This window comes from Candoia aspera, chromosome 2, assembly GCF_035149785.1.
Source record: "Candoia aspera isolate rCanAsp1 chromosome 2, rCanAsp1.hap2, whole genome shotgun sequence".
In the NCBI taxonomy this organism is placed as follows: domain Eukaryota; kingdom Metazoa; phylum Chordata; class Lepidosauria; order Squamata; family Boidae; genus Candoia; species Candoia aspera.
In genome coordinates this window covers 134,550,188-134,574,962 of record NC_086154.1, presented here as the reverse complement: position 1 = coordinate 134,574,962, position 24,775 = coordinate 134,550,188, and the positions used below count along the sequence as shown (strand labels likewise).

Genomic DNA, 24,775 nt, shown 5'->3' with positions numbered 1-24,775 from the left:
TTTTAACCAAACCTCTTCCTGTACCAAGACACAAAGAGTTGTCAGAGAAGATTGGTTTGCAACTTAATCTATAGGGTAAAAAGGGGAGTGTTGAGGTTTTCCTACTAATAGATTAAGACTGCTATTGTAACAAATCATTTTGGCCAGGTGAAGGGGTTGTATTAGATTGTCTCCTCTCACGTGCTTCATGCAAATAGCCTGGGGGATGGGGAGGACCTGCCCGGACTTGTTCTCACTTCCTTTTTTTTCTCTCTGCCGATATGTAGCGAGTAAGGCTTGCTCCAAAGGGGGCTAAGTCCTTTAAATGTTTTGCTTTTGTTTTTGCTTTCTGTAAATAAATTATTTTTATAGAAATGCTTGGTGTGTGACTTTTTTGACCTCTCCTGGGCTAAAGGCTTTCCCAGCATCTGCCAACACTGTCACCCTCTCTTGAGAAATTACAGGACAATTTCTCACTCTCCTGGAGAAGTTCTGAAAAACCATTTACCCAGTGTCTCTGCCCACAAGTTTGGAAGGGAATCTGAAAGATCCATCTGTGCCCAGCTTTGATCTGATTTGTCCCCTCAGGCCATTTGGGGAAGAGCCAGTTTTGTTCCTAATCTCTAAAATGAGAAATTGCTTTATTTGGGAAATGTTATCTGTTATCAGTTTACCATTTTAATCTAAAATTATGAGAAAGCCATGTCTGTTGGGTGGAAAGAAAAAAGGGATTCCACTGGGTAATTTCAAACATTTTTTTCCCCCTCAGTTTGAGCTGTTGCTTTACTCAGGCCAGGTCTGTCATATGAGAAAAAGCACTTTCTGGTATGAAATCTAGTGCCTCATTCCTGTTACAGTGATAGAACTTTCTTATACTTGTAGCATTGCCCATCAGGGAGAGACCAGAGGTAAGTGAGGTGAACAATAAGTGAATTGATCAGTTGAAATCAATTTGCAAGAAAAAAGATGTTGTAAAGGAAATTTCCTGTCTCCTGTTTGTCTATTCAGATCCGGATCCTCAATGTTTGAGTTCTTCATTGAGAAAAAATACCATCTGAGCTGTAGTGAAAGCTCACAGGTAAAAAGAAAGAAGACACCAGCAAGAAGCAAGTATCACAATGCAGTTTATTCGCAATTCCAAGCAGGAAGTTGAGGAGAACAATAGACAGGGGAAGCAAGCCGAACCTTTGCGATTTTATTTACAACAGGCATTTGGGGACACTCACAAAACTAGCCGTACAAAGTATTATGCATTTTTAAAACGTTCTTCATCAATTTGAAAATGCACTTAAACAGGTAAGAATTATCACCTTGCAGAGGGGTCAACCAAAAGAGTACCACAATGATTTTTCAGTGGTCAGTGGAGTCAAATGCTATGCTTCTTCTAGGCACAGAACATCAAAAAGCCTCCCTTAAAAAAGATGGCTGACCTAAGCACTTGTTTTCCAATTCCCTATTAAACAACATGCTGTTTTGACTGTGTATATTGCTCAGGGTGTTAGAAGTGGCCTGCCTACCATTACAGCTGAATTAAAGCACAGGAGTTCTTTGTTTCCTGTTGGGAAAGAACGTGGGATTATATTGCTTCAGTATAATTGCCACCCCTAAAATGGCCCTTTCCATTCCCAATGCCATCTTAGGAGGAGGATTTCATACTTCTAAATGCTCTGCAAGACCAGAACTATACCAGGCGACAGGCGCAGAGCAATGGGGCTTAAATGGAAAAAGTACAGGCCCTGATGGTGCTATCCAGTTGGCACTTTCCTCCTGCTTTCAGTGGGATTTAAGAGAATGTAATTATATAGTATTCATTTGCTGACTAAAAGCTTAGAACAGAAAAAGCAGCATTAGGGTTCACTGAAATGTGAAAGTGGAAGTGAAACTATGACTAAAAGGTGAATGTCTATGCTGGAAACAATTCAGTGATTTTAGTCTTTAAAAACAACTGAAACAAAAGGCAAGCATTTTCCCCACCCTGTTGACTTCAAATGTGGGAAGTAAATTGAGTACTTACATCTCCCACTGAAATCAGCAGGGTGTTAAAATGCTTTATGTGGCTGGATTGTACTCCTAAACAATGGTATTTAAGGGGGGGTTCCTTTTAAAAAATGATTCTCGGAAGTTTTGTGCTTGGCTTTTTGTTTGTTTGCTTTTGACTGAAATTAGCCTTTACCAGATTCCTTTTCAGATTTAAAACGTGATTGCCAATTCCTATCCCAAAATGTCATCCTTTAGTTCTTTGAAGCAGAGTGTGGAAGGAAGTGATGTGGGGCTGCTTTGATTCATTCAGACTGTAGGCAACACAGTTCTACTTTACTGAAGTCAGAATTATAATAACAGAGAGAGGAAGATCAGGGATGCCTCGACAGCCACAAGTCACGTTGGTTGGGAAAGATGCTTGTAACACTGAAAGGGCCTGGTGAAGGGGCGGCGTGAACCACTTCTCATGAACAGCCAACACCTGCTGAGATGTGTTCGTTCATGAGACAAGGGAGAATGTCTGTCCTTATTAAACTTCTCAGAAAAAAATGGAAGGATGCCTAGCTTGGGGACTTGTGCTGCTGCTGGCAGTTAGAAGTAGGAGCTTGTTCAGGATCAGTGGGACACGCATGTCTTTATCTGACCACTTTTCTGCTGGATGATGAGGTTGCGGTTGAGACGTATTTCATACTTGAAGAGCCTCCCCCACCTCCACTGCCAATGCCCCCGCCATAGCCTCCAGAACTGTAACTGCTCCCTCCCATAGCAGCCCCACTACTTATACCGTAACTGCCGGCACCACCACCTCCCACTGTCAGACCCAGGCTGCTTCCAGCACCACTGCCTCCCCCTCCTCCACCACCCCCCAGGCTAAATCCTCCACTGCTCACTCGAACACCACCTCCACCACCTCCGATGCTGTAACCGCCTCCGCTGATGGTAGACGTGTTGCTGATCACTGCTGCAAGAAAAACACGGGTGTGTTACTGGACTATGTTCCAGCCTTTGGCTGCAGCCCATAAGGAGCCATGGATGCCAGTCAAGACCAAGTCTTGGGGGCTACAAGGACATATCCAAGTCATTCTCTTGGTGCCTCCTTCCAGGATGTTGCTTTCCCCACTATGGTCCACAGCCCCGAAATTCCAGGATGGTCTCCCATCCATGTTCTAACTAGGCGCAACCCTGCTTAGTTTTTTAAGGTTAGCCAAGTTGTACCAGGTGCTACCACCTGCTGAAGGCAACTTGAGCAGCATTATTGCCAAATTGCTCACTCCAAGCAGTTTGAAAAATTTTCCATCTAGTGCGGGGTACCATTCAAAATTAAATCTAGGGTTATCACCTGTAGTGAGTATAGAGGAAGGCCTTGGAGGACAACTGGAAGATCTGCTACCAAGGCAACGATCAGATAAACAAAACTTGAGCCCAGGCAAGGAAAGTGGTTTATAAAAACACCTCAGAGAGCCCCACCCACTCACCCAACTTTAATCCATAAGAAGATAAAAGAGGGAGGAAGGGAAGCACATTCAGACTTGCAAGATTCTGCTACTATAGCTATTCTAATAAAAGTAGCTTTAGGTCTGCATGGTGTCTGTTTCTTAGTCTGGTCTACCTTATAAGGCTGCCATCTCCATTCCTTCTGATATTTAACAACTATAATGTTTTTGTTTCAGCCTGAATTGACCTCAACTTAGTCCATTTTAGGGTACCTGAAATCACCAATTTATTATTTTTATCCAATTTATGATTTTTTTATCCAGTTTATGATTTTCATCAATAGTCTGAAGTAGGGTAGACAACCACACACACATATAGAGTGGTAACATTTCTTATTTGACCCTCTTGTCATAGTGACAAAGATTTTTTTTCTTTCAAGATTTCTAAATTGTTCAACATTATTATTAAACAATAAAGTCTGTGCAAACAAATCCATTATCATGGGCATTCACAGCTAATTAACATAAATGAAATACTTACACATGCTCACAGGGGCAGTGAGTTCTCCAGACATCCTATAACCAAGAAAGAGAAAACTGTGTGTAAAAATCAGCTACATTTGTCAATTGTAACTCAAGCCTATAAGGCTCTGTCCTCGCAAATAAAGTGTCAAGTGAAAACCAGGAAACAGCCTGTCACTTAAATTCTCTGTAGGGTGGGTAACAAAATAAAGGAAAACAAATTTTGTCCTGACTTCCTTGCATCTTGTATTTGTAAAAGATGGGAGTTTGGGTTGGAGGACATTGATGTATGAGTAGGGTGAGAGAGGTTGCACTTGCAAAAAGCCCTCTAGAAATTGCTCTCCTTAGCAGCTGATCACCTTGGACCACATTTCCTTGGTCTAGTTCTCTGCACAAACCACAGCTCCCCTGATCATGCTAGTTGGGCATTGAAGTTAAGATCATCAGAAGTTCACCAGGCTAAAGAATATGGCTTTAGACACATTTGTTGAACAGAGCAAAAGTATAACCAGGAAATGGCCTTCATTAAGGAAGTGAGACCAGGAACCCTGAAGTAAAAGGAAATACCTGTAGAAGTTAAGCTCACTGAGGAGCTGGGTCTGCTGCATTTATTGTTTCCTGCTTTGGGACTCATCCTGCCTTAAACAGCTTGCTACCCCTGGAGACTCCAGCAGTTAGTATTCTGCCTTTGCCTACTGACTCCTGCTAGCTTTTTACCTATTTGTCAACCAGCATGACCCTCCCATATATGTTGGTCTATGACTGTAATAAAGATTTGATTTGATTGACCCTACTATCTTTTGTTATTCAACAGACTGGGTTTATACACACAACTAAGCCATTTGAAGTTTGACTGTGGACTATTGAAAAGAAGAACCCACATCACACCATAACAAACTAATCACACTATAGATTAGTGCCATGACTGAGCAAAACTGCAGAGTCATACTCTTCTTTTACAATGCATAAAACAGAGATTCAGCATATGCCATGATCGTTACTTTGTCGTGGTGCTGGAGCTTGAGCACCTCAATGATGCCATGAGCTAAACCGTGAAGGGCCACCCAAGATGGGAAGGTCATGACAGAGAGGTCAGACTAAATGCGATCCCTGGGGAAGGTAATGGCAACCCACCCCAGTATTCTTGCTGTGAAAACTAAATGGATCAGTACAACTAGATATATGTCAGTATACCATCGGAAGATGAGACCCCCAGGTCGGAAGATGGTCAAAATGCTACTGGGGAGGAACAGAGGATGAGTTCAACTAGCCCCAGACGTGATGACGCAGCTAGCTCAAAGCCGAAAGGACGGCTAGCGGCCGACGGTGCTGGTGGTGAACGGCGAATCCGATGTTCTAAGGATCAACACACCATTGGAACCTGGAATGTAAGATGTATGAGCCAGGGCAAATTGGATGTGGTTATTGGTGAGATGTCAAGATTAAAGATAGACATTCTGGGCGTCAGTGAACTGAAATGGACTGGAATGGGCCACTTCACATCAAATGACCACCAGATCTACTACTGTGGACAAGAGGGCCACAGAAGAAATGGAGTAGCCTTCATAATTAATAGTAAAGTGGCTAAAGCAGTGCTTGGATACAATCCAAAAAACGAGAGAATGATCTCAATTCAAATTCAGGGCAAGCCATCTAACATCACAGTGATCCAAATATACGCCCCAACCACCGATGCTGAAGAAGCTGAAGTAGAGCAGTTCTATGAGGATCTGCAGCACCTACTGGACAACACGCCTAAAAGAGATGTTATTTTCATCACAGGAGACTGGAATGCTAAGGTGGGCAGTCAAATGACACCTGGAATTACAGGTAAGCATGGCCTGGGAGAACAAAACGAAGCAGGGCATAGGCTGATAGAATTTTGCCAAGACAACTCACTCTGCATAACAAACACTCTCTTCCAACAACCTAAGAGACGGCTTTGTACATGGACTTCACCAGATGGACGACACCGAAATCAGATTGACTACATTCTTTGCAGCCAAAGGTGGCAGACATCTATGCAGTCGGTAAAAACAAGACCTGGAGCTGACTGTAGTTCAGATCACGAACTTCTTCTTGCACAATTTAGGATCAGACTAAAGAGATTAGGGAAGACCCACAGATCAGCTAGATATGAGCTCACTAATATTCCTAAGGAATATGCAGTAGAGATGAAGAATAGATTTAAGGGACTGGACTTAGTAGATAGGGTCCCGGAAGAACTCTGGACAGAAGTTTGCAACATTGTCCAGGAGGTGGCAACAAAATACATCCCAAAGAAAGAGAAAACCAAGAAGGCAAAATGGCTGTCTGCTGAGACACTAGAAGTAGCCCAAGAAAGAAGGAAAGCAAAAGGCAACAGTGATAGGGGGAGATATGCCCAATTAAATGCAAAATTCCAGAGGTTAGCCAGAAGAGATAAGGAATTATTTTTAAACAAGCAATGCACGGAAGTGGAAGAAGACAATCGAATAGGAAGGACAAGAGACCTCTTCCAGAAAATTAGAAACATCGGAGGTAAATTCCAGGGGGTATCATCAAAAAGAAAGATGGCAAGGACCTAACAGAAGAAGAAGAGATCAAGAAAAGGTGGCAAGAATATACGGAAGACCTGTATAGGAAGGATAACAATATCGGGAATAGCTTTGACGGTGTGGTCAGGGAGCTAGAGCCAGACTTCCTGAAGAGTGAGGTTGAATGGGCCTTAAGAAGCATTGCTAATAACAAGGCAGCAGGAGACGACGGCATCCCAGCTGAACTGTTCAAAATCTTGCAAGTTGATGCTGTCAAGGTAATGCATGCTATATGCCAGCAAATTTGGAAAACACAAGAATGGCCATCAGATTGGAAAAAATCAACTTATATCCCCATACCAAAAAAGGGAAACACTAAAGAATGTTCAAACTATCGAACAGTGGCACTCATTTCACATGCCAGTAAGGTAATGCTCAAGATCCTGCAAGGTAGACTTCAGCAACTCATGGAGCGAGAATTGCCAGATGTACAAGCTGGGTTTAGAAAAGGCAGAGGAACTAGGGACCAAATTGCCAATATCCGCTGGATAATGGAAAAAGCCAGGGAGTTTCAGAAAAACATCTATTTCTGTTTTATTGACTATTCTAAAGCCTTTGACTGTGTGGACCATAACAAATTGTGGCAAGTTCTTAGTGGTATGGGGATACCAAGTCATCTTGTCTGCCTCCTGAAGCATCCGTATAACGACCAAGTAGCAACAGTAAGAACAGACCACGGAACAATGGACTGGTTTAAGATTGGGAAAGGAGTATGACAGGGCTGTATACTCTCACCCTACCTATTCAACTTGTATGCAGAACACATCATGCGACATGCTGGGCTTGAGGAATCCAAGGCTGGAGTTAAAATCGCTGGAAGAAACATTAACAATCTCAGATATGCAGATGAGACCACTATGATGGCTGAAAGCGAAGAGGAACTGAGGAGCCTTATGATGAAGGTGAAAGAAGAAAGTGCAAAAGCTGGCTTGCAGCTAAACCTCAAAAAAACCAAGATTATGGCAACCAGCTTGACTGATAACTGGCAAATAGAGGGACAAAATGTAGAAGCAGTGAAAGACTTTGTATTTCTAGGTGCGAAGATTACTGCAGATGCTGACTGCGGTCAGGAAATCAGAAGACGCTTAATCCTTGGGAGAAGAGCAATGACAAATCTCGATAAAATCGTTAAGAGCAGAGACATCACACTGGCAACAAAGGTCCGCATAGTTAAAGCAATGGAGTTCCCCGTAGTAACATATGGCTGTGAGAGCTGGACCATAAGGAAGGCTGAGAGAAGGAAGATCGATGCTTTTGAACTGTGGTGTTGGAGGAAAATCCTGAGAGTGCCTTGGACTGCAAGAAGATCCAACCAGTCCATCCTCCAGGAAATAAAGCCAGACTGCTCGCTTGAGGGAATGATATTAAAGGCAAAACTGAAATACTTTGGCCACATAATGAGAAGACAGGACACCCTGGAGAAGATGCTGATGCTAGGGAGAGTGGAGGGCAAAAGGAAGAGGGGCCGACCAAGGGCAAGGTGGATGGATGATATTCTAGAGGTGACGGACTCGTCCCTGGGGGAGCTGGGGGTGTTGACGACCGACAGGAAGCTCTGGCGTGGGCTGGTCCATGAAGTCACGAAGAGTCGGAAGCGACTGAATGAATAAACCACAAAGTCCAAAAGAATGTCCAGGATTGGATGCGCTACAAGTAGAGAGGAGTCCTTTCATTTGGAATCTATTTCTAAGCAGTTACTGCAGAAAACAGTAAATCTGGCTTTGGACTGAATGGCAAAAGGAACAGTAGATTGGACTGGGCAGGCTGGGCCTCTTTGATATAATTTTCTCCTATCCCTGCCAGCCAAAGGTAGCTTACAGCTACTCTGAAAGGCAAAGTTATTTTATTTTATTTTATTAAATTAAAGGGAAAAGAGAAAAATTCCTGGGGCAACTTGTGAGAATTTTAAAATAGACTCTGCATCCCCTTGTAAAGTATCGTGCAAGAGGCAGGGCAGATGCATAATAGTAATGCATCATCTGAAACACATCCCTGAGCTTGGAGGGGTCACATGAAGGATTAGTATTTGGGAGGGAACCGAAACAGGCTGCACAGTAGTCTTCTCAGCCGACTTGCCGTGGTTCACCCTCCCTTATCCTGGCTTCAGGGGATCCCACCCTCCAAGGGGATCCTGCCCTGAGAAGAACAAGTTGCTATAGGTTCTTGCCAACTGCAGATTTAACATCTCCCACAAGCTGGCAAGGAGGAAGAGAAGGATGTACATCTCATGCTGCCAGAACCTGTGTTTCAGCACTGAGGGAGCTGGCTGCCTGAAAATGGTTATAGCCACTCTGTGGCTCAGCCAGGAACCCACAAGAAAGCATTTGGTAACAACTGGTTGTGGTTGTGTTGCATCACAGGTGGTGCAACCTCCTCTCAGCTTCCTTCACTTTCTCATAGATGCAAATCCTGTCTTCAGCATCCAGTTTGTCCAGTTCGTGTTTTGCTCTCAGAAACAGCTGCTGTGGTGTCACTGTCTTAAGAGTGCCCTCCTGAGGCCAGAATGCTCATCTGATCTGCAGAAAAACATTGTGAGGGAAGACAACCCTGACCCTTATTGCCCTTCAGGCTTATCTAGATTGCAAGAGGAGTCCACCTGAGCATCTGCTGTTCTTCAGGGTCAGAAGTCAACCAGAGGCACAAGAACAAATGATGCTAAATATGTCTGTGTGCCTCTGGGTATACACAAATTATCCCTTTTTTACATCTGTGTAACTAATGGCAATTATTTCACCCCAAGAATGTAACACATTTAGTTCAAGGGCTAGTGCAGCATTATGCTTTCCCAATTTGCTGAATCAGACAGTGGTCTAGAAGTAGACTCAGAAACAAATTGTGCCAGCACACGGAGCCAGGTGACATTAGGTGTTCTGCATTCAGATGCATTTCATAGTAATTCTTTCTTCTGGTCTGTAATTGAGTAATTTTAGACCCTGCACTATTTTAGCTGGTGCAGGTAAGTAATGTTTAGCCGTGGTCTTCATTATCTAAAAGTACTCTCTGCCCCTTCCTCCATCAGATGACCATGCTCTATGCTCCATTATTTTGGACTGGCTGTTTGAGGGGCAGCTGTGCTGTAGAACACTTTAAGCCCTGGCTGCCGCAGCATTGATTTGTGGTTTCTAGAACTACCTGCAGCTGAATCTTAGGGACACAGAAAAGGACAGTGGGGTTTGGCATCAACGCGGGCCAGCCCCCTTCAGTAGCTGACAGGGTTCTGGGCTTACAACTAATGCCCACCCTGGGGCTTCATGTTCAACTAAATTCAAGGTAATGCTCCAACCAACTCTAAGTAGCAGAATCCAGCCACCATTTAAATTCCCAGAATGCCATGGAATCACACTATCTCTGAGGGATGAGGAGAATTAGCAACACAGCCTATCTGCCCTGGCATTGCTGGAAGCGTTTCAGTCCATAGCCTTTAGTGAGCTTCACTGAAGCACACCAACAAAATAAGTGGCCACAAGAGGTCACTCTGCCCAGTTACCTTCCACTTTGCCCTCTCCTTCCACCATTAGTTCTTATCACACTTCAAAGCAGTGCTAAGGGAAGAAGTGGAGGAAAAAACAAGTAGTAGGAGCTCTTGATATTTAAAAAACAGCTTTTCCTTGCGAGGTTAATAGGAGCTAATTTCCTTTCAGAGAAGTCAAAGCATTTAAATTCCATCCTTCTCCCACTGTCCTGCCTCAAGGTCACAACTGAGAAATAGATGAGGTGCAGCTGCTATCTTTCTTTTGAAAGGATGAGACAACTCCCACCTCACATCTTTTTTTTTTTTTTGGTCTAAAAAGACATAAATGATGGGCTTCAAGCCTTGCCCAGATATCTTGGCCATGCCTTGCAAAGTCTTGGTGCATCATAAGTTAAGTAGGTGCCTTTCACCATTTCCTGCTATCTTCCTCCTCCCCTTCCAGTAAAATTCCATTGAATTGAGTGGGCTGCAAAAGAGATTGGTAAAGCCATAGCTGGACTTTTAAGGAGGGACAGGGTAGCTGTCTTCTCCTCTGTCACCACCACCACCATAATCACTGGGTTGAAGACAAGGCAACTCTTGGCCTGGCAGTTTAGGACAGCTTTCCCCAATCTGGTGTAAACCAACTCCCATCAGCCCTAGGAAATTAAAATATGAAGTCCAACCCATCTGAAGGGTACCAGGTTGTGGGAGACTAAGCTATGGTATGAATTGAGGCAGCTAACTTGGAAGGAAATCTGACAAACACAGGGGGAGTTAGTTTAGGGTAAATACACAAAAGGGCTGGATTGCAAATTGATGAAATCTTAAAATGTACAGACATTGCAGAGAGAACCAGATTTAATTTCAGGCACACATCTTATGCAGAATACAGGCCTAAAGCATATTTCCTTTGTTCATAAAACATGAAGTAATACTTGAGGAAGGATTGCTTCTATACCTGTGCAGTATTTCCTCTTCTGAATTATCACAACTGGTTAAAGTATCAGGGGTGAAGGATAACTTTATGTCCCTCTCTAAGTCAGCAACCAGTTCTTACTATGAATAATGTCTAAGCAGTATTATGATAGACATAATAATTGCAATTAGTTCCAGATTAAGTAGAAAATACAATTTTACTCATATACTTGCAATTATATAAGCATATGTTATTTATTTACATTCTTAAAAGCCCACCCTATGCTAGAAGCATCCTCAGCTAATACAAATACAAATTTTGGATGCGTAGAAATGTCTTCTCCTGTTGTAATAGTATGTGGGAATGACCTTGGGAGACTGGGGCCAGAGATGCTGCCTAGGGAATGGTCAGATAAGAGACAGCATAGCCCACAGCCAGATAGTGGGCAGGGCAAGAGGCTCAGAAGGGACCCTCCCTCGTTTCTCGGGCTGCAAAGGAGATGGTGGGAGAATTGTACTTTCAGACTTTCAAGATTCGGTTAACGTAGCCTTACAATAAAGTAGAATTAGCTCATCTGGTCGTGTTTCCTGTCTGCTCTACTTGGTAAGGCTGACACCTCTATTGATGATGTTGAACAGCATGTAGTTCCTAAATATGCACATTGAGCATTCAGACATTTCAACATTATTGGAAATATGCCATACAAATGTTAATGTCTGCATATATATATATAAACAGCCAGTAACAAAGGAAAGGCTGCCTAAGTGATTCTCTTGCACAATTAACACATGGTAGATTGTGCCACATTCTAAACTTGCTATTGGCTGCTTGAAAATTACTTTTACAGTTTCTACTGGCTGAATGCACCATAGCATATACTGTCCACAGATACTCTCTGCACAAGAAGTTGGCTTTCAGGATAAAGCTAGACAACATGTTTAGGAAGAGGACATATTTAGGGGCAGAAAGAGAAAATCATTATGGCTACAAATATCTCCTGTTGTTTTTCATTGAAAATTTTGGTTACAGTATTGCTGTGTTTGGGGCAAATCTCACCTACATAATGTCCTCTCCAGTACAACCATGGAGCCCTTTGGAACTTTATCCTATACACTGGATTATTCTAGGTAAGAAAGGGCTGTTTATTGCTGCTGCAAAAGGAAACTGGAAGAGAGGGAGAGCAAACTGCTCAAAACTCAATGACCTAAGGATCTGGACAACCAGAGGCAGGATGGTTGAAGAAAGACAGCATGCTAAAAAGGATGAACCAGAGGCAATTTTCCCTCATCTGGCAATCCACCATTTGTCTCTGGTTGGAAATTCTGGGATTTTCCTAAGAAAACAATCAGTGGAGGAAGCCTGCAGAGAAGTGAGGACATATGAAAGGAGGATCAATAGAAAAACAGGCAGGTTCAAAAAGTACGACAAGATCTGTGTTATAGGCTGGGAAAAGAACGAGCAAGCAGGAGATTGTAGTGGTGAAGATCCCCAAAGATAGTGGGTGCACAGGCTGTATTTCATACACAGTAATAGAAAAAGCAGAACAGCTACAATGAAAGATAAACGTCGCAAAAGCGGCGTCCCCCCAAAGGGCCAGACATGACTCAGTGGTTGCACGGGGGACCTTTCACCTTTCACCATGTTTAAGATTGGGTACAAATCCACACATGAGCCATGCATACCTAAATAGGCATGTTTCATTCAAATACGTGATAAGAAAGCCAAACATCACAAAATGGTACCCACCTGCATTCTTCGCCTTCTAGCAGGGTGCGGTATGTAGCAATTTCAATATCCAGAGCCAATTTGACATTCATCAACTCCTGATAATCCCGCAGGAGACGGGCCAGCTCATCCTTCGCATTTTGCAGAGCGTGTTGCAGGTCGCTGAGTTTCAGTCTGGCATCTTTCAGGGCCAACTCCCCACGCTGTTCAGCATCAGCAACTGCTGCCTGGAGACTGGCAATCTGGATATATTCATATATTAATTAGGTTCTGATTTCATGACAGGTGCATGTCATAGTATGCATTACTTTATGAAGTATCAAATGCAGATGCCTCAAGAATCCATTGGCTAAGAATCAGCACTTTCCTACATTTCTGCTACAGCAGCAGACAGCTAAGTGTTTACAAGGGGACTGTAATGATCCCAGGATCACATTATTGTACACTGGCTTTTATATGGACCTCAGATCCCAAAGAATTAGATAGTAGTATTTAACTGCCCCAGTACTCTTCGGATCCCTACCTCAACAAGGACATGGATAAAAGAATGGGTTATTTATTTATCTATTTATTTATAAATTTATTCACCGCCCATCTCCAGGGGACTCTGGGCGGTTATGAAATTGAAGGGGTGGACAGATTCAACAGGAATCACACATCTTTCAGTGGACAAGCTAAAAATCTGGTGAAAAGTCAAGTTGACTGGGCAAATTCAGTTTCAGCAAATTGAACTTCAACAAAAACAGGGATCCCTCTGTGAATTGCAATTCTTTCTCTCCTTCACTATCCCTTTCCATTAGCAAGTATGTTCTTCAGCAAACCAGCTCAGATTGATTGCCACCTTCTGTTCCCAGGTAATTTCCAACTATGAGACTTACAGGGCAAGAAATATTTATGTTTAATAATAACATGAAAATGTGCCTGGTTTTAGCTTAGACAGTTAAAAATCAGCTCTGGTTTGATGTGCCAAATGCCAATGAAGTCTTTCAAAGTCCCCTTTTACCAATGTACATCTTCCTGGCCTAGGGCTTGATTCAAATTCTTGACCAGTACATTTTTTCTAAAAATCTTGAGAAAATACAATACAGTATCATAACAAAAACGTATCTTGCATCTTGAATTGTTCACTGCATTCAGAAAAATAGGTGCAGGGTTTTAATTGTGGTTTTTTTTTAGCTCCTGTCAGCATATCCAACAAAAGGTAAAGCATACAATACTAGGGAATTATCAAAAACAGTATCTTCCTGCAGATGAGATACTGAAGCTATAAACCAAGGAATTATGCAGTTAGTTCTATGTTCCAAGTCATATAATATATTCAGCTTTGAGTAGTGCTTCATTCAAATTGTTGCTTCATTGAAGCCTTTCTGGAGCTAGTCAGTCCATTTCTAGACATTTTGTAGGAGCCTATAAAATAGGAGCCAGTGGAGATGAACTAACACTGCCATAATAGGGTCACAATACCCAGTTTCAGAGGTTATGCAAGCTGCTATGTTTTGTATTAAAGAGCATTTTAGGAGCAGACTCATGTAAAAAAGTATGCAGCAATGTAAATGTGAGGTTACCAGGGTGTAGATTAATGAACTGAAGCTATTTTTATCCAGGCAGAGCAGCAGCTGGCACACAGTCAGAGATGATAATGCATGACAGGTAGGCCTGAAACTCAAAGAACACCCCCACATAATAGTTCTTCAATATTTCTGAGACAGGCTTAAGTTCTACTATAGGGAAAGAAATAGGTAGCAGCTTAGAATACTTCCCTGCACACTCTGTCTCAATCCAGTAGGCCTGAGTTATAAACAGTCAGTGGAAAATAATATCCTGAAATTGCTAGCAATGATCATTTCACCAAGAAGCCATCCAACATGAATGCACATGTCTGACCACTTTTCAACAGAAATAAATTATGTTAAGATTCAGTGGGAGAGTGCTCTCTGGCATACATGGGTAGAATTGCAAAATAAAGTGTTCAAAATGTGAAAGCTGATTCCTGATGGACCTGTAACAGAGATGAAAAAAGGGGAACAGACAAACCCATGCAGGCAAGAGTATTGTATTCAAACGCCTGGCTACCTGCTTCTTCACGTTATCAATTTCTGTTCTTAGTCTGTGGATAAACCGATTCAGTTCTGCAATCTCAGTCTTGGTGTTTTTCAGGTCATCCCCGTGACCAACAGCTGTGCTCTGAAGTTCCAAAAACTGTAACATCAAAAGAGATTCCTTAGTCATGGACTGATGGGAAGCAGTACCAGCTTCAGGAGTTGGGCAAGAGGCCTTGGATATGGGGTGACCTCACTGTCACCTTCCCCTGGAAATGGCAAACGAAGAATTTGCTGACCTTGCCACCCCTGACCTAAATCTGATTTCAAAACAGAAACTGGGATCCAGATTTTTGCCTCTCATTAAGAGGCAAAAAAATCGTTTCCAAAATTATGATTTATGCATTGAGTCAATGGGATCTCAGTTGGTTTCAGCAGAGGCTCAGCAGGCACTGAAACTTTGTGGTTAAAATGATAGGTACAGAACTTGTAGTTGCATTATTTCTCATCAGACTCCAGACTGCAAACCCCATCATGTCCAGCCAGCATGGCTTCTCAAACATCATGCCTAGGACTTTTCTGTTCTTCCCAGCAGTCCAAACGGTAGTGCTTGTTACCACCCCATTATAAGGGAACCTATGACATGAGACAGATGCTGTGCACTCAGATTCACTTCACTTAAAGGGTTTCTGAAAAAGAAGACCCCATTGAAAGTGTAAACCCAGGAAACCTCTCCATGGTCTGAATATCAACCCTCTCACTTCAGGCTTTCCTACTGGCTAAGAAGAGCACTCATGTGGCACAGGGTGGTAGGCGGCAGTATTGCAACCAAAACTCTCCCCATGACCCGAGTTCAATCCCAGCGGAAGCTGGATTCTCTGTCGGGTAGCCGGCTCAGGTCAACTCGGCCTTCCACCCTTCCGAGGTCGGTAAAACCAGTACCCAGCTTGCTGGGGAAGGTGACGGCTGGGGACGGCAATGGCAAACCACCCCGCTATACTCTGCCAAGAAAACGTCGTGAAAGTGGCGTCCCCCCAAAGGGTCAGACATGACTTGGTGCTTGCACAGGGGACCTTTCACCTTTCACCTTCAAGAAGAGCACTGGTTCCAGATTAAGAGGATAAGCTTATCTTAACTCCACAAGCACCATTGGGAAAGTTATACAAAGCCTTACCTTGCTTTGGTACCATGCTTCTGCTTCAGCCCGGCTCCTGTTGGCAATGTCTTCGTACTGTGCTTTCACTTCAGCAATGATACTGTTGAGGTCCAGATCTCGGTTGTTGTCCATTTGCAAGACAACATTGGTGTCACTAATCTGTCCTTGGATTTGAGTCAATTCCTTTATGGAAAAACAAGATGCTATTATCCATCCATCCATCCACCCAGATATTTTCCATTGCCTCCCCACTACATCAAGGCCATCTTGATGTAACAACTGAATCATACAAAAACGTGTTCCGTGGGAGCCAACTCAAAATAAAGGTTATGCCTCATGATGGCAGGGTAGGAAGCTGTCACTAGGCTGTCTAGCCAGTATTGTCACCACTGACTGTAGCATCTCCCTGAGGCTCTAGATGGAAGTATTTCCAGTCCTATCTGGAAAAACAGTATTTCACCCTGGAACTTGTGTATGCATAGTATGTGTTGTACTATAAGCCATAGCCATTCTCATATCCATCTCACTTTCATGTCTATTCACACAGATGTCTTTTCTGTCTGGAAACTGGTAAGACACTTCTAAAATTGTAAATTGAACCTGGAGCACAGATTGCATTTGGGGCCATTTTTAATGAAAAACCAAACAAGCCAATCCTAGCAAATACATTCTAACACAATTTCTTCTCTTGGGCCCATCGGGTACCCAGTAATTTCAGTCAGTCTCCAAGTGAGGATGAGATTTAAAAAACTGTGCCACAGCCTAGAAGTCAGTTCCAGAAAAACCTGCAAATCTTAATTTTCCATTGAATATAGGCTTCCATTACAGTATCAGACCTTTTTCATACTGTAGTTTCACTCTAGTCTAGTTTCATCTTTTATTTAAAACAAAGCTGAACTTAAAGAAGCTTGGGCAACCTTTTTAGACATTTCCCAAGCTTTCACAGCAGCAGAGAACACAGCCAGTGGCATAATGACATGCACCAGAATGGGAGGAAGTGGGTTTTTTAACCTGAGGATGAGGACAGGTGGTATAAGAGAGTGCAGTAAGACCATTCAAACTGACCACCTGGGAACACATTATTAAAAATATTCTGATTCAAAGCATCACTTAAAAAGTACACTTTTCATTTTACCGATAGTACTTTCTCTATTGCTGTTTCTAATAGTGGTAGGCCTCATGTATATTAAAGAGCTTACTGTTCCAAGGAGACACTACTTGATTAGAGGACCTGATTCTGATTTCCCCTTTCTCCTTTGTAGTTCAGTGATACCTCTGCTTTGTGTGTCAATCCACACCCTTTAAACCTAATTTAAAAATTACTAACTAAAGAAGTAATATGCAAGAGCTCTGCAGTCAGGTTTGCACATTACACTGTGCTAGCACTAAAGAAACTTCATAACAACTTGGTGCAAAATGTTGACCAATAGTAGCTTAATCTGGGCTAGCAAAATCACATTTTAGCATGATGTGTGAATCCAGTCAAGATACTCCCAAACCTGTACAGTGAATACTGACCGTGCCCCCCCACCAAAAAAACCAAGGCTTTGATTTAACTCTCCAGGAGATCTTTGAAGGAGAACATAGTAGTTCACAGGACTGTCAATAAATCAGAGTTGCTGTATTTTCCAGGCAAGATCATTCCATTTCTTCCCAAAATGCAGTGTGATTTCTAGCCGTGATGGACTTTTCATCGCTTTGGATTCTATGACAAGAACATTCAACACTTACAGCCTCATAGATGGCTTTCAGGAAGCTGATCTCATCTAACAGCCTATCAGCCTTTGCTTGCAGCTCTATTTTATGCATGAATGAACCATCAACATCCTGAAAGAATGCAACACATAACAAAATTACATAAAAGCAGTCCAAGGATTCCTAGACAGCTGCTTCATATTAAGTTGGATATTTAATTTATTTAGCCCACAGAGTGTACTCCAACTGGCAGCATTTCTTCAGAGCGTCACATGGCGGCTTCTAGCCCTTTATTTTTAATTAACAATCTGGGCATTGAACTTACACCTTTTTACATCATAGAAAAGGGTTGGGAAACAGGAGTCCTCCAAATGTTTTACACCACAGAGAAGAGGTGGAAAAAATGAGGTCCTTCAAATGTGGCTGAATTATAATTTCCAGCAGTTCCAACCAATACAGCTAAGGGTAAACAATGCTGAGAATAGTAGTTTATCGTATATGGAAGGCTACAGATTGTCTAATCCTGTTCTACATGCTGCAAAGTTCTGTATGATGCATATTTCGATTTAGAACTGTCCCTTTTAATTCAGCATCATGCTCTGAACATGCCTCCAGAAGCTCACTGCCTAGGGAATTGATTCAAGCTCAATATAATATGTCAAAAGATAATGAATAGCACTTTCTTACAGTGATGTAAAATGTAGAGCATCTTTTTTGGTTGCTGCTTTATCAGTAATCAGTTCAAATTTGAAAGTATAATCAACCTTGTCCTTCCAGTGAAAAGGTCATGCAAACTATTTTGATAATTATCATACAGTCTTAATCCAGTTTCTTGCTTTAGCACAGTAAAAAAAAAAGTGGGTTTACAAGTATTGTTGGGCTCTGATGCCCATCAACCAAAACGAAGGATCAGAAATTATAGGAGCTGTGGTCCAACAATGGCTGAGATGCTGTAAGTCTCTCAGCCTAAGAACCTTATGGTACTTTGAACAAAGCTTTTTTTTTCCCCCTGTGTGTAAAAATCTCCCATATGTTAAAACTTTTTTCCTAACTTAATTTTTTTGTTTTAGGACAGTCACCTTTTTGATACCAACAAAGTCATTTTCAGCAGCGGTGCGCTTGTTAATTTCATCTTCATATCTGTGAAGAGAAGGAACATATTTAGATTTTCAGTCCTCTTCAAAGAAAAAGCCAGGCAGAGGCGACAACATATAAAAGGATGCCAATCAATGACTTACAACGGCCTTGACAAGACTATCATAGAAGCTCTTCTTCTAGGGAAAAAATTGTCTACAGTATATTAGTTCTAAAATAATTTGCAACACAGCAGCAGTGTGAAAGGAAAGAAGAAAACTCTTGCCCATTTTAAAAAACTATCTGAGTCAAACTATCTGCAAGGAATATCAAATATGAATTGTAAATATCACTCCTAATTGCCTTACAGAGAGGACGTTCTACTGAAGTCACCAGCATTCATTTTACATTATATGCTTGAGAAACCTGGGTTTCAATACTTCCTCTCCTCCAAAACAGGGTCCGACTTAAGTTCTCATGCCATTAAGTTGGCCGCTGGAGCTTGGCCAGCATTTCGGCATGTGCAGGCTCGTCATCTTTCTTTCATTATTGCTGCTCATGGCAGCTCATTACAAGTGTTGGACAGCAATTTTTAAATAAACAGTTGTTTATTGCTTATTTTTACCAGTTCAGTCACAGTTGATTCTAAGCAGTTTGACTGCCTAAGAATATACATAAAAATAACTGACAGTCTAAAAACTAGGCTGAAACAATGATAGAGCAGAAACTATCACAATGCAATCCAGTCAGCATTTATCACCGTTAATTCATGGCACTGCGATCTTTAACTGATTGGGTCTCCAAGGTCTTGCACAATGGCTCAGATTTCACAAGCTTCTGGAATACCACAAAGCAGTGTTGATGGCATGAGTACTGATGGTGAGCAGGAGGGGGCCCCTCTCTAGGGGGAAAAACGCATGCGTAGTTTAGAGGCTTTGAACTTTCCTTCGAAGAAAACCAGAGCAGACCTGCCTTGATTCTTGGGTTTATCTGTGAAGGTTTCCCATGGCCTTTCAGTTTGGCAGGATTTTCTGTCTAGTAGAGTAAGACAATAAATCACTAGAGACTCAAGCTATCGTCTTCACTCTAAGATAGGACAGTTTCTCAACGTTGGCAGCTTTAAGATGGGTGGACTTCAACTTCAACATGCTGGCTGGGGAATTCTGGGAGTTGAAGCCCACCTACCTTAAAGCTGCAAAGGCTGAGAAACACTGCCATAAAGAAAGGGGCTATTCTTGCTTCATATGTACACCTGCAATATATTAGGGCTGTGCAGTGCTCGCAGATCAAAGGTCTCAGTAATCCTCCTGCAACTTCTTAAATCAATTATATCTTTGCCCAAGATAGCACAACATGAGCTCTGTAATACTACTATACAGTTATAATCATTACATTTGTATAACAACAGTAATGTAGAATAATTCGTTTCTATTTTTTTCGTTTTCCTACCTTTTCTTGTCTTTTTCTTTATCTTATCTCATTAGCCTTAAACTTTGTTTTGTTCGAATTATATTTATGTTTTTAAATTTTTTGTTGTAGTTGTAAAAAAAGCAATAAATTTTATTTTTAAGAACAGCCCTATAATATATGCATATAGAATAAGCACATTGTCTATGAATATATATCTTGTACTGTGTATACTATATGTGTGTGCGTATACAGTACTTTTTACATAGAGTGAGAGAGAGGTTTCACCTGTTTTCAGTGTGTACCAGTATTCTTAATTTAATCTGAGACAACATCTGAATGCTATTAATTTAAATAGCAGTCTCCTAAAATAAAATTAAATGAGACAAGTAGCTTTGTCAAATAGATCACATTTGAAAGTCTTGGTAGGCATGGAGATAGTTGGTTGCACCACACAAAATTGTTGTTTTTGCTATTAACATTCTTCTTGTTCTCATTAGCTATTCCATAATTATTATTATAGCTAAGGACTATACCATGTATATGCTATAAAAAAAGCCATGACAGTTCATTTCATTTTATTGTAACTGCCTCCTCAGTGTATCTGATTTAATTGCTGTTAGAAGATTTTATGGTCCTTGTTTTATGAGCCAAGAGGCATTTTTATGATCCTGTAACTGCTTGCTTTAATGTCCTCGTTTCCTCGATAAAGCAAAAATGTCTCCACCCTAAACTGCAAGCTAGAGTGCATGCCAAGATGCCAGTGCCACACAGCTATCAGCTGGGCACAGTGACAAGGAATTGAGGTAGGATGGGCTGCTACAACCTCTTCAGAGCTGCATCTCACAGTGATTCCTCCTGACCCATGAGAGAGTTTCCCTCTATTACAGTGGTTCTCAAAGTGTGATCTGGGGACCCATGGGGGTCCCTGAGACCCTTTCAGGGCGTCTACGAAGTCATATAAATAAATACTTTAACATTTCTCAGGTTTCATTTCTAATACAGTACATATCAATAAATATAACCCACATAAACCAAAGCTCTTTGGGGTCCTCAATCATTTTTAAGACTGTAAAGGGGTCCTGAGACCAAATGTTTGAGAATCATTGCTCTACTAAAATCTTCTTGGAGATAGCAGACGGACTCTAACATGTTTAATTTCTACTTGTTTTGGTTTTGCATTTATTTTTATAACGGAAAGCTTTCAATCTTTTATTCCCTACATACACACTTGCAGATGGAACAGAACAGCCTGTGCCATCCTGACCTCTCCCATTCCACTGCCTTTGCTAAGTAGACCTTGGAATCTCACTTACTTCCTTCTGTAGTCTTCTACAAGATCCTGCACATTTCTTAGCTCTCCATCCAACTTCCCCCGATCACCCATTAAGGTATCTATCACTCTCCTGAGGCCACTGATGTAAGATTCAAAGATGGCTTCAAGGGAGAGCTTTGAGGTTGTGCTGCCATGTTGCTGCAGAAGGTTCCATTTTGTTTCTAGCACTTTATTCTGCTGCTCGAGAAACCGTACCTGAAATCCATAGAGACAGAGTAATGCTTTCAGAAGCACCCTTAGATTGGAATCCACACCTTGTTATATAATGAGGACTAGCAGCATTCAAATCAAGGGATGACGCTCACAGTGCCACAAGTGCGGCACGACAACCACCAGATATAAACTCAAAAATCTGAGCAACCAAGAGACAGCAGCAAAGATTTAGAATTTTCTACCTTTCTTTTTTGCCATCTACTAGTCATCCAGATGTTGCAGCTCAGGTCTTTTAGCCCTATCCTTAAATTATGCATATGCACAAAAAATGTATTACAGTGCTAGAGTGTAGATAGATTGCTTCTGCAATTGTTTTTTTCTTTGCTGAAATATAAGGTTAAATCAGTATACTCCCACCTGTGTCCTTCAGGAAAATTAGACTACAGTGCCCATCACCCCAACCAGTAATCCAGTATTCTGGAGAATATAGAGCTGGGCAAAGTCACTTTGAATTACGGTGTCACCTTTTGTAAAAATGTTTGGCACCAATAGTGCTGCCAACTGACCAGGGAAAAAAATTGGTAATAGCAAATTGCTATAAACAGTAGCTCCCTTCCTATCAATATATGAGCAATTGGCAACCCAAAAATGATGGTATAGATAATACTTTATGTTCTGAATCTAGAACCACCTGTACCATCTTCATGACAGTCTAAACACTGTGTGAATGGCTGCACTGCAAGGATTGCCAACTAACTTTAGAAAAAAAAATGGAAGTATATCTATTCTTGTTATATTTAGCATCAACTTAATGCACAGAAATTGCCTTTTTCCCAGCAAGCATATTACCTACGGACATCTCATCTCAAAGTTCTCTTAGGGAAGTTGAAAAGTTTTACAAAATCAGTGTAGTCACATCAAGTGTAAAAGCCTTGCAAAAGTATAATTGGTGTACTGCCCATGCCTTGGAGCGCTTTTGCATCTTGTCAACTGAGATGGAGAGTAAACAGCACAATTACCATTGCCATCACAATTTTATCTGGGAATAGGGATCTAATGTCTGTGCAGAGGACTGTAATTCCCATTTCGAAAGGCCTTCCACTATTGCTAAGACTGGCTACATTATTTTAAGGATTGCAGGCCCTACAACATCTTCAGGTGTGAGTCAAAAATCTGTCCAAGAGAACTTGTATACAGATTTGCAAAAGGATACTTGGAATGAAACACAGCAACTGCTGCTTGCAGATACTGTAGGCAACAAAACAAGCAGCTCTACCTTACAGATTTAAACTGATTTTGTGGCCAACCCCTCCTCCTATGGAACTCTGGGAGTTGTAGCCTTACGTAAGCTACATGAGGTGAGTGTACTGTACGCGTGTAGCCACTAAATCTCTGAGTGGCTCCCTGAAGCCTGTTCTGTGAACAGCGTGTTGCAGGAACCCTGGTTTCATTGCTCCAGCCTTGGTTGCAGGAACTGTAGTTCAGAATCCTGAGAACATTTTGCAAAAGGGCTCCTAGGTCACAAGATGCAAAATCTGTGCACCCAGCTCACGCTGTTCCGCAGCTCAAGGGTTTCAGTTTAGCACTGAGATGTGAGGTTATAACCCTTAACTAGTCTATATAATTTTACAGTATATTATGTTAATACATTCTAAGAAACCCCCAAACCAGAAGGACTTGGCTTTGTCCACTTCGCATTATCACCCAAACTGCAGGTCTTGGACATCCATGTGACATTAAGTGCAGTCTCCTGGCTGTCAAAGCATTGCTTAACCCCTTCTGTCTTCTCAAAAATTAAATGCTTGATTTGGAAGAATCATATCTGATCTTGTTTTCATCCAAGATGCACTTGGATGGTCCATTTATCCACTTTTCTCTTGCAATCTCATTCACAGACATTCTCTTTGAGACGACCTGCAAAGAACTTGATGATTGACTTAATTGACTCACCTTGTCAATGAATGAAGCAAACTTGTTGTTGAGGGTCTTGATCTGTTCCCTTTCACGTTCCCGCACTTTTTGAATCTCAGGATCAATCTCTAAGTGCAGTGGTGATAGGAGGTTGGGATTGACAGTCACTTTCTGGATGCCCCCTGGAGGAGCCATGGGGACCACTCTTCCTCCACCACTGTAGCCTCCCACTCCTAAAGCTACTCCATAACCTCCAGCCCCATATCCATATCCACCAGCACCACCAAATCCACTGCCACCACCAAATCCACTGCCACCACCAAATCCACTGCCACCACCAAATCCACTGCCACCCCAAAAGCCTCCACCACCACCACTGTGGCCAATTCCAACAGAGATCCGTTTGCTACCCCCCAGATTATGGAGGCTTCTGCTACCAAAGCCCCCACCTAATCCTATGCTTCCCCTCACACCTCGGGATAATGAAACTGAGCTGGAACTAGCTTTTGTCCCACCAGGAATGATGACAGTGGAAGAGGTATATCCCCGGGAAGTCCTAATCCCTCCGCCAGATCTAGAACTGAATTGCCTACTCATTGTGCCTAATTCAAAGAGTGCAGAAGAGAGTTGAGCAAAAGTTGTACTAAAGAGAAGGAAGACAGAAATGAAGAGAGAGAAGGACAGCAGACCCCTCTCTGAGGTGCAGATTTGCTCTTCCTTCCCTATATATACATCTACATGTGGAGATGGGCTTGGCTGGAATTAGGTAATTAATTAAGAATAAGATCATTACTGGGCTGGGTTATATCTGGCAGCAACAAAAATCCCTTCAACTATCTCAAAGGTTCCTTTGAAGTGAAGCGCTGCCTTAAAATTGCTTGGCTTGCAGGCTTAAATGGCACAAAAACCATGTAAGCTAACAAATTAATTTTCCCACTACTGCCTCTACACATAAACCCAAAAATAATTAACAGAGCTGACAAAAAGGATTTTTTTTAATTCTTAAAAAATCATCTGCTTTAATTGTGGATGATTATTATTCAATGCCACACTTCAAAGCTACATAGAGGTTCCCCCCTCCCCCTGCCAACACTGACTTAGAATCTAAAATCTATAGCAGAGATATTGCAGGTGGATCATTGCTTCCCCTGAGGCGGTTTTGATGCAATTCTCTTGCTTTCTCCTCAAGATACTGTAGATATAGAAGAGCTCTCCTCATTTCTTGGAACAGCAACCGTTCTTTTTCTAGCCCTAGGCCAATCTCATCCACTGCTTTAGGCAACAAAACCCCTGCTTCTGGTCCTATAATTGAGAAAGGCTATCTTTTTCTGGCACCACGGTCAAATACATGCTTCATTCATCCCTTTCTTTCTTCAGCCCTTGTGCTGTTGCTTAACTACAACTCCCAGCAGATGTAGT

General features: G+C 41.9%; 1 protein-coding gene across 1 annotated transcript; it reads right to left on the bottom strand.

The window, feature by feature from the left end:
• Positions 1-2,249: 2,249 nt before the first annotated feature.
• On the bottom strand, positions 2,250-24,035 carry LOC134490599 (keratin, type II cytoskeletal 6A-like). The gene is made up of 9 exons (XM_063293753.1): positions 23,396-24,035; positions 21,273-21,487; positions 18,555-18,615; positions 17,512-17,607; positions 15,799-15,963; positions 14,659-14,784; positions 12,607-12,827; positions 3,934-3,968; positions 2,250-2,920 (listed from the first exon to the last, which is right to left on the bottom strand). The coding sequence occupies exons 1-9, from the start codon at positions 23,951-23,953 to the stop codon at positions 2,595-2,597; spliced, it is 1,803 nt and encodes a 600-aa protein (XP_063149823.1). The 5' UTR covers positions 23,954-24,035; the 3' UTR covers positions 2,250-2,594.
• Positions 24,036-24,775: the final 740 nt, after the last annotated feature.